Source organism: Pocillopora damicornis, chromosome 5, assembly GCF_964200805.1.
Source record: "Pocillopora damicornis chromosome 5, jaPocDami1.2, whole genome shotgun sequence".
NCBI lineage: Eukaryota > Metazoa > Cnidaria > Anthozoa > Scleractinia > Pocilloporidae > Pocillopora > Pocillopora damicornis.
The window spans coordinates 9288531-9298913 of record NC_142674.1 but is presented as its reverse complement, the minus strand read 5'-3'; the positions used below and the strand labels follow the sequence as shown (position 1 = coordinate 9298913).

The following is a 10383-nucleotide window of genomic DNA, read 5'->3' as shown; positions in this document are numbered from 1 at the left end:
GCAACAATGGATGGAAGCGAACCGAACAGTGAAGATGATGGCAAGAACAGAGAAGCAGAGCCACATAAACGACCCACCAAGCCAGGCAGAAGATGCAGCAAGTAGGGGAGAGCAACGCAAAGTCTATAAGATCATCAGGCTGCTGTGTGTCAGATATATAGTTGGCACTGATGCTCCGATGATGGACCAGCAGCGGCGACTGCTCATCACAGAAGCCGAGCAGGACGCACACACCTTCTATAACCTTTTCGACTTCTAACACCAATGTCATCTTTACCACCCTAAGACCTTGAGGAGCGGTATCTTCTTTGTCACCTTTTGGAACCTGTGGACCGGTATCTCCTTCTGGTCCTAGTGCTCCAGTATCTTCTATGCCACTTCTATGCCACTTTTAGGACCCTGAGATCCAGCTCCACCTCTACCAGGTGGCCCCTGTGAACCAGTAGAACCCTTGAAGCCTTGTGCATCAGTTTCTCCCTTGCCACCCTTATCTCCCCTAGTCCTCTTGCACCAGTATCTCCTTTAAGGCCTGTATCATCTTAATTTCCTTCTAGGCCAGTATCACCCTTATCACCTTTTGGTACTAGTGGCCCTGCTACTCCTTCAACACCTTCCACAATTGTATCTAGTTTGTTGTGATCTCCTGTAAATATACCCATTATAATATATGCTTATACAAAATACTGTTTTCTGAATGTTTTTATCAATTTTTTTTATTAATTTTTTTGGTACTAGTGGCCCTGCTACTCCTTCAACACCTTCCACAATTGTACCTAATTTGCCATGATCTCCTGTAAATATACCCATTATAATATATGCTTATACAAAATTTGTTTTCGGTACGATAAAGGTTAAAACAGCATAATTCAAGTGCAGAGAAGCGAAACAACGTTTTGAGTGAGATGAACCTGAAATGAGCGTCATTTGTTGCAAAAGCGGAGGAAATTTTTTGCCTTGCGATAAAGCTTAAAAAGCTTAATTCAGCAGAAGCATTAAGGCTAGTTAAACCATGTGAACTACTTTGTGCATTTTAACTGTCTTGGCTACTTTGACTATTTAACGAGTTTAAACAATTTAGCTTGATTGTGCGGTTTGTGCAGTTGACCCTATCGAGCAAAGTTATTCATTTTGTCCAGTTGAACCAATTAACCCGGTCTGAGCATTTGAACCACATCAACCATTTCAGATAGATGGTGCAATTTGTGCACTTTTACTCTTTCCGCTACTTTGATTATCTTAATTAGTTAAACCGATTAAGCTAGATAGTGCAGTTTACGCAATGGAAACATTTAAACTAGTTATACACAGTTTGACCATTTGAACTACTTCAACCCATTAGAAAAGATTTTGCAACCCGTGCAGTTTGACTGGCTTGGCTTGGCTTGGCTTGGCTTGGCTTGGCTTGGCTTGGCTTGTCTGACCGTCACTTTAACCAGTTGGATAGATGGTGCAATTTTTTTCAGACGACCTCAGTTTGACTGAAACCAGGTTAACCATTTCAACTAGATTGTCCAGGTTGTGAAGTTGAATTGATTAGGCTAGTTATCCATTGTTTTTCAATTGAAGCAAAACGTATTTAACCACGTCACATACTTCGACCAATTAAGCTGGATTGTGTAGCTTGTGCAGTTGATCCAATTAAGCTAAGCATTTTGTCCGGCTAAAGCCTTTAAGCTAGTTTGACCATATGAACCACTTCCACCAATTACGATGGATTGTCCAATTTGTGCAATTCAACTGTTGTCGCTCGATGGACATTTAACCTTTTGAACCCTAAAGCTACGTCAACTGGTTAGACTGGTTCAAATGGTCCATGAAGCTTAACTTGTTTAAGTGGACAAAATGCATAACTATGCACAACAGTTCAAGCTTGATTGACCAATAGAACTAGTCTAAACTGTTGACGTAGGTTGTGTTAATTGTGCAAAAAAGCAGTAAACCTGCAAAAACCGCAAAATCTCGCTTCACTGGTTAGACTTGTTCAAATGGTCAAACCACCTAAAATTGTTGCAGGGACAAAATGCATACCCAACTTAACAGCTTCAACTGCACAAACTTTTCAATCAAGCTCAACTGTTTGACCTGGCTAGATAATCAAACTAGCAAAACAGCAAAACTGCAGAAATAACACAATCTGTATTGAATTGTTTAAGTAGTCATGGTCAAACTAGCTAAAAACATTGAACTGAACAAAATGCATAACTAGGTTGAATGGTTAAACTGCACAACCTCCCTTAATAAGTTCAGCTAGTTAAAATGGTCAAACTAGCTTAATCGGTTAAAGGGCTTCGTTTATTTCACTGGTTTAAATAGTCAAACTAGCGAAAACCGTCAAGTCGCTCAAATTTTTACAAGCAATCTTAATTGGTTAAGGCCGTTAAATGACACTAGCCTTAATGCTTTAACTGCACAAAATTCACAACCAGATTTAACAATTCAATTGAACAAGATGCATAACTGGGTCAAATGATTCAACAGCACTATCTGTGCAATGTAGCTTAATTGAATCCAGTAGTCCAAATGGTCAAACGGGGCAAATTGATTCAAGTGGTCAAATAGTCAAACAAGGGAACACAGTTAAAATGCGCAAATTGGACAAACTATCTTCATTGGTTCAAGCAGTATAAATGGTCAAACTAGCTTGGGGATAGGGTTTAATCGGACAAAAAGCATAACTACCATAAATAGTTTAACTGGTTAAAAAGTCAAACTAGCGAATACAGTTGAACTGAAGAAAGTTATAAAACGCGGAGAAAGTTCAACTGCGCAAAACGCAGAAAGTACGTGAGTTGGCTCAATTGGCTGTTTAGAGCTTTATGTAATGGAAAAAAACAACGGTTTCGCCCTTTTTTTGCTAAATTATCCTGTTTTTTTAACCTTATCGCATTAAAACATTTTATCGTACTTACTTAAAGTCTTTATTCCATCATAAGATAAAACTACATATCTTATGTTACAATGAATTGAAAAAACTACAGAAATCTACATACATATTATGAATTAAAAAGTATATCATTACAATAAATGGAGCTTAAATATCAACCTGTTTACAAATGTGTTCATAAAGCGCTGTGTATTAATTTTCGGGCGCGCGCAGCCTTTTTTCCTGAGATTGTGTAGATATGTCTTTTGGACAGGAATGATATCTTTCAGGGGGTGGCAATCCGTTGATTTTAGTTTCTTCAAAATGTTTCTGTCTTGTTTGTTTAAAAGGTTCTTGATAAAAACTGGAAATGAGATAAAACCGCGTTTATGACATCGGTCTAAAAAATTTTGTACAACCGTAAGATCGGACTCAGATACCCCATAGACTGAAAGTGCATAGCTAAAATTAGCCAAAACAATCGATATAAAAAGATGATCAATCTCTGCCTGAGAGTAATGTCCCTTTCTCAATGTTCGTAGGACGTGTAAACACTTGTTTGCTTTGACAAGCTTAGTTCTTACATGCTCATCAAATTTTCCATCACTCTGTAAAGTTACTCCTAGTAAAACGAAGCTATTACATTGGGGAATATTATTAATTGGAGAGTAGAGTACATTATGATTTTTCTTTCTAACAACCAGCTCTTTACATTTGCAAGGGTTGCAGACCATTCTATTGTCTTTACACCATGTTAAGAACTGTCCTACTAAGTCGGCAGACGGGTCACTATTCCTAGTGATAGGCGAAAGAATAGTGGAATCATCGGCATATTTAAAAAGCACAGGGCAACCATTAAAAAAAATCTCCAAATCGTTCAAAAATATATTAAAAAGATACGGTCCGCTTACACTACCTTGTGTGGTTCCTCTATTGACAAGTTTCCACTGTCCTAAAAAATTATAACTAACAACACGTTGTTGTCTTGCATAGAGGAAACTATGATACCAATTGATAATGTACGGATTTAGAGGTAGCTGTTTCAGTTTGGCAGACAAAATAGCATGGTTCACAAAATCGAAAGCCTTACTGAAGTCCATGGTAAAAATTCGCACTGCGCTATAGTCACTACTATCTAAATACTTGTATGTCTGGTGCTGGATAGCGAGCAAGGCATTTGTGCAACTACCCGCCTGTCTATATGCAAATTGGGTGTGGCTCAGGTTGCTCTCAATGACTGACTGTGCTTGTGTACGATACACGACCTTCTCAAACAACCGGGCAATAACGGGAGTAACATTAATACCACGGTAGTCTGAGTCCTCTATAGGCATGTTCACTTTGGGGAGAGGATTAACATTTGCCCTTTTCCAGGAGTCTGGCCATGTATGAGTAGACAGCGACAGATTCCAAACGTGAGTGACGATTGGTGTGGGTAGCTCAGCACAGTCTTTCCAGATCCAGTACGGGAGGTCGTCTGGTCCCGTTGCGGTTTTCTTTACATGAACTAAGGTATTCCAGACACACCGCTCAGATATTTTCGGGGGCTTTACACTGTCCGGGATATCCATATCACTAGGTCTAACGTAAGTGTCATCATAGCACAGGTTGGCGAAGTAGTCGTTCAGACGAACTAGAGAGTTCTTGTCCAAATTTATCAACGATGACCTGCGACGCTGCGATAGGGCGTCCACGCCCTTCCACCACTCACCGCTACCAATGGCAGCCAGTTTTCTTCTGTTCTCGGTTATCAGCTCAGAAATGCGCTTATTAAATAAAGACAGGCGTTCCTTATTCTTTAAAGATATATGGGACTTAGTCCTCAGCATACACTTGACTAATGGGGACATCCAAACTGGGTCACGCGATGACATGCGTACAGATTTTTGCGGCATAAACTTATTCATCACTGCACGAATCTTTACCTCAAGCACCTCGACCGCCTTGTTTATGTCCACCTCATTGAGGACGTCACTCCAGTCCAGCGCAGTGAGTGCCATATAAAATGACTGTTTCCGATGTTCCCTACAGTCCCGCACAAGAACTTTGCGGCGCATAGGTTTAAGCTTTAATCCCGCCGGTAAAACAAAGCCTTCATGGTCTGTCTTAATAAGCATATGTATGGAATATGCTTGACCGAACAGATCCGCTCGGTTGGTCATACAGTTATCCAAGCACGCGTTACCCCGCGTGGGAAAATCAACCACGAAATCCCAGCCAGACAAAGCCTTAAATTCTTGCATATCCAAACGATTTACATCGCCACCACAGACAATAGCCGCTTCTGGGTGTTTGTTCAACACAAGGTCCACAAAAGATATTATATAATTAATTAAGTCGAGATCCCGGTAGCTATGCTTGGGAGGATTATACAGGCCGCAAATTAGCATAATGTGATCGGACGGCAACTGCACTGTTAAAGCAATAAATTCATATAAATTGGACCGATAGACATCCAAGACTTTAAGACTGTCTCTCACATAGACCGCAACACCCCCTTTTTTTCTTTTGTCCAAGTCTGCCCAACCTCTGTCCCGCCTGAACACATTGTAATTTGGGATATTCACCACGGCGTCCGGCATATTAGTGGAAAGATGAGTTTCACTGACAATACACACATCAATATCCTGAGATCTCAGGTCAGCCTCAAGCGCCACAGGTGCTCGTACACGACTTTTTGTTTTCGACAAACCACAAATGTTCGTAAACAAACATTTTGGGACAGCGAAACCCTTTGATTTAGAGGTGGATGTTTTGTCGGTTGTGTTGACACGCGGAATGTTAATTAAGTTACTCCGATCCACTTTCCGACCTTCAGCCTCGATGAAACGGCGGCCTTGCATCACCGGGATTTTCTTGGTTGAGATGGATCGTGAGATTCGAGCACTATGTTGCCCACGGTATCTCAGAATGCCGAGTGACTTGAACTGAGATAGAACGGCCGGAGATGGCTTGAAAGCTTTGTTTCGGAGAGACAAGAGTTCAGAGCATTTCAAAGACGCTGGCTTAGTTCGCATTAACATCGGGTAGTTCTTATTAACTCCTCCGAAACTCCGGTCTATCTCTGGACCCGGTTGTGACTCTACGTCCATATCTATAGTGATATCTAGCGTGATATATTTCTCCGGTACTGCAAGCAAGGTTAGACCATGGACGCCCCACAACACCACCGGCCGGCGAACTCTAAATTTAGGAGTAGTAAACTTGGATAAAATATGTTTGAAAAGCCAAGGACTTTCAGCCCCCCCACAGCGACAATTGTAGCATTCTTGGGCAAAAAGAATGAATGAAGTACTGATAAACGGTTTCCGCATATCAGCAGCTAATTGAGCTTATCTTACTTTTATCTTACTAAAAAGAACGTGTTTGCTTTCTGTGTAATAAAGCTAAAAAAAATAGCGAAACTCGGCGGCTAACAACAGAACAAACGTTTTGAGCGAGATAAAGCTGAAATGAATGTAACTAGCTACAAGCAGGCAGAAAACCTCTTTCGGTGTAATAAAAGTAGGGCCAGCTAAATTCAACGGCAACTAAGCGAAAAATCCTTTCCGCGTGATAGAGCCGAAAGGAGCGTTATTAAGCACCAAAAAAAAAAAAAAACAGGCGAAAACCTTTTTCAAGTGCAGAAAAGCTGAAAATAGGGTAGTAAAGAACCAAAACAGCTTAAAACAGCGCGATTAGCTCCAAACAGGCAAAAACCGTTTCCAGTGCGAAAAAGCTGAACACAGCGCAATGTAGCGCCACAACAGCAAAAAAACGTTCTTATGAGTGAGATATAGCGAGAGGCAGCGTGATAAGCTGCAAACGGGCGAAAACCCTTTATGCAGTGCAGAAAGGCTGAGAACAGTGTAATTTGGACCCAAAAGAGCAAAAGCGTTCTTTTTTGAGCGACGTATAGCTAGAACCAGGGTGATAAGCTGTAAACAGGTTAAAAAAAAACCTTTATGCATTGCAAAAAAGCTGAAAAGGGTATAAGCGAACATGCACAAAGAGGGTTTTCGGTACGATTAAGCGAAAAAGGGCCTAATTTAGCAGCACAGAAGCAAAAAAAAAAGTTGTTATGATTGAGATATAGCTTAAAACAGCGTAATGAGCTGGAAACAGGCGACAGTCTTCATGCAGTTGGAAAAAAAACAAAATTTAAAACGGCGTAATTTTGAACCGAAACAGCAAAAACGTTTTTTGTTTTGAGTGAGATTTAGCTAAAATCAGTCAATTGTCTGCAAAAAGGCCAGAACACCGGTTTTGGTTCAAGGAAGAAAAAAAAGTGCGTAAATCCAGGAAACCAGCACAAAAAAGGTTCTAGGTGCAATACAGCTGAAATACAGCGGCGAAAAAGCAAAAATTTTCTTTTGAGTGAGATATAGTTGGAATCAATGGGGAAAGCTTCAAATAGGCGAAAACCGTTTCCAGTGCGAAAAAGCTGAACACAGCGCAATTTAGCACCACAACAACAAAAACATTTTTTTGCGTGAAACATAGCTGGAATCAGCGTGATTAGCTGAAAACAGGCCAGAACCTTTATGCCGTGAAAAAAGTCTTGTAAGAGTGTAATTTGGACCCAAAAGAGCAAAAAAACGTTCTTTTGATTGAGGTCTAGCTAGAATCAGCGTGACTAGCTTCAAAAAGGCTAAATTTTTTATTCAGTGCAAAAAAATTTGGAAAAAGCGAAATTTACTAACAAAACAGTAGAAACATTGTGTGCCAAAATTAGGCTTGTGGACGTCTCAGTGTGGAAAGAGCGTCCCTCCAATGACAAAATCAAAGGCGGTCTAGATGTCCAGTAGCCTCTCTCCATTGTCCTTCATGGTGCCACATGCTTCTCTCCCCATGGCCCTTTCGTAGTTCCTGTTGTCATTTCCAACATTTGCCTCGAGATCTCCCATCAAAATCTTCATCGCACGACGCGGTGTGTTCTCCAGTTCTGATTCAAGCTCTTCGTTGTCTTACTTACTGTCGTTTGTTGGTGTGTAACACTGGATGATAGTTGTGTTGATGTGTCTCCCTTTGAATCTCACTTTTAGGAGCCTGCTTTTGATTGGCTTCCACTCCAGCAGGCACTCCTCGAGATCTTTCTTGCGGATGATGGCTGGTCCTTTATGGCGCTGGTGATCTCTTCCGGAATATAGAATTGCCTCTCCTGTGATGGTTTTGTGACTGCCAGAACGTGTCCCTTTGCTCTCACTGATTCAAAGGACTTGTAGGTTGTAGCGTCTCATCTCAGTCGTGGCTTGTGCCAGCTTTCCTGTCTCGTGCATAGCTTTTACATTCCAGAATCCAATGCCGGTCTTGCATTTGGCACTCAAGACTTCCATCTTCCTGTCAGCGGCTTCCTTTCGGCTTTAACCACGGTCATTCATAAGAGTATCTTTGGATGACTCTAAAAGCCCGTCTTGCCCGGTAGTGTGGATTTTCTTTATTGTCGTTTCCGTAACATGGGAGTTTTATGGGACAAAGTTGTTAGCCCTCTGCCCAACCCCCTATCCTGGAGGACCAGAGGATTGCGTTTCGTTGGACCTCTACCCTCGGACCTTTCCTGCTTAGGTGGCCCTACCAGGAGACGAAGCTCCTGCCGGCATAGCTCTGTCAAAGGCACCAAAGGCACTCAAGCCCGCCGACCACGACAAGGTGGCGATCTTTCAGGGACGTGATAGCATATGGATTCCAGGAAATGATAAATATGACATGAAAAAACCAGCCTTGAATAATGGCACAATAATAACAAGACAGATATCTGGTGAGTATGCGTTTAAAGCCCCAAGCACTATAGTACTATCCTAACTAGTTAAACCACTTGGGATAGACTGTGCGGTTTGCGCAATGGAATTATTAGTCAGCTTAAATGCTTCAACTGCTTAATTAGTCAAGTAAGCAAACACAAATAAACTGTACAAATTGGAAAAGTTATTTTAATTAGTGAAAGTAAATCACATGGTAAAAGAAGCCTAAACGGTTCGATTGGACAAAATCCATAATTAGCTTAATTGGTATTAACTGCACAATCTGAACAATTGAGCTGAAATGGTTCAAATGGTTTAACAGTAAAAGGTCAACCAAGAAAAGTTGCACGATCTGTCTCAACCGGTTGGAGTACTTTTAATGGTCAAATTAGCTTCAATCAATGAACGGTGCAAACTGCGCGATCTAGCTTAGTTTCTTGAAGTATTTAAAACAATCAAAGTATTTTCATTGATTCGACTTGTAAAATAGTCAAACCAGTAAACAAAGTCAAACTGCACAGATTGCAGCATCTTTCTCAATTGGTTCAAGTAGTTGAAATGGTCCAACTGCACAAAATGCATAACTAGCCGAAATGGTTCCATCGCACAAACTGCACAATCTACCTTTAGTGGTTTGACTATTTAAGATGGAAGCATTACACTTAGGGCCTTTTAAGCACATTCACCAGATATCAGGTATTCTTTGTTATTGTTGCGCAGTAATTTTGCGCCGGCCTTTTTTTATTACTTTTTTATTTTTTATAATCCTTAGTATTTACTGGAATCCGACTGTCTTACCGAGATTGACCATTCGACGGGTTGAGTCATTTTAAGATAGCGTCTGGCCATTTGAAAAAGCTTTATCAATCAAGATAGATTGTGCAATTTGTGAAAATTGTGCAGTTAGTGTCTTAGCTACCTTGACTATTGAAGCGTGATCGTGCAGTTCCTGCAGTTGATCCTATTAAGCTACTTATGCATCTTCTTTGCGTGTAAATCAATGAATCGAGTGTGACCATTTGAACTACATGGACCATTTGACATAGATAGTGCAAATGGTGCACTCTCCCTGTTTTTGCTAGGTTGATTATTTCAAAATTTTAACCAGTTAAACTAGATTGAGGAGTCTGTGCGGTCGAACCTATAAAGCTCGCAATGCATTTTGTCCCCTTCAACAGTTTAAGCTAGTTTGAACATTTGAACTTATTCAACCAGTCGAGATAAACTGTGCAATTTGTGCAGTTTTACTGTTTTGGATAGTTTAATTAACTAGTAAAAAACTTTGATATAGTCAAGTCGGCGAAGATAGCTAAATACACAAATTCAACAATGCTATCTCCGTTGGTTGTAGGGGTTCAAATGATCAAACTAGCCAAGAAAAGGTCAACCGGACAAAATGCATAAGAAGGTTAAATAGTTCAAACGGTAAAATAGTGAAACTATTGCAAACAGCAGAACTGCACAGTCTACAGAATCTTTGTCAACTGGTTAGAGAGCTTCAAATGGTCAATCTAAGTCGCCTTAATGTCGCCTTAATGGCTCAACGGGCTAAATGTCATTAGGGCAATAACAGTTAAACTGCACAAATCGCACAATCTATCTATTTGGTCGAAGTAGTTAACATGGTGAAACTATCTTCAAGGCTTTGAGGATCAACAGTCCAAACTTCACAATCTGACTTAAGTGGTCGAAGTAGTTTATATGGTTTAACTACCTTCAGTGCTTCAACTGAAGAAAATTACTATAGTATTCAGGTCAACCGCACAATTTCAACAATCTAGCTCAAATACTTCATTTGGT

The 10383-nt window shown here is 40.6% G+C and overlaps 1 protein-coding gene across 1 annotated transcript; it reads right to left on the bottom strand.

Moving 5' to 3' along the window:
• Positions 1-539: 539 nt before the first annotated feature.
• LOC149045053 (uncharacterized) lies at positions 540-5955 on the bottom strand. The gene is made up of 3 exons (XM_089205829.1): positions 4789-5955; positions 3954-4605; positions 540-643 (listed from the first exon to the last, which is right to left on the bottom strand). Exons 1-3 carry the CDS (start codon positions 5953-5955, stop codon positions 540-542), a joined length of 1923 nt encoding a protein of 640 aa, XP_089061955.1.
• Between the last annotated feature and the right edge of the window lie 4428 nt (positions 5956-10383).

What these genes read in the sequence shown, in the direction of transcription:
- LOC149045053 (XM_089205829.1), bottom strand. Translation starts at nt 5,955, where the DNA reads ATGGACGTAGAGTCACAACCGGGTCCAGAGATAGACCGGAGTTTCGGA. An exon ending in AGGCGGTCGAGGTGCTTGAG is followed by an intron (nt 4,606 to 4,788) that starts GTAAAGATTCGT and finishes CTGATAACCGAG; the next exon opens with AACAGAAGAAAACTGGCTGC. An exon ending in AATTTTTACCATGGACTTCA is followed by an intron (nt 644 to 3,953) that starts GTAAGGCTTTCG and finishes GTATATTTACAG; the next exon opens with GAGATCACAACAAACTAGAT.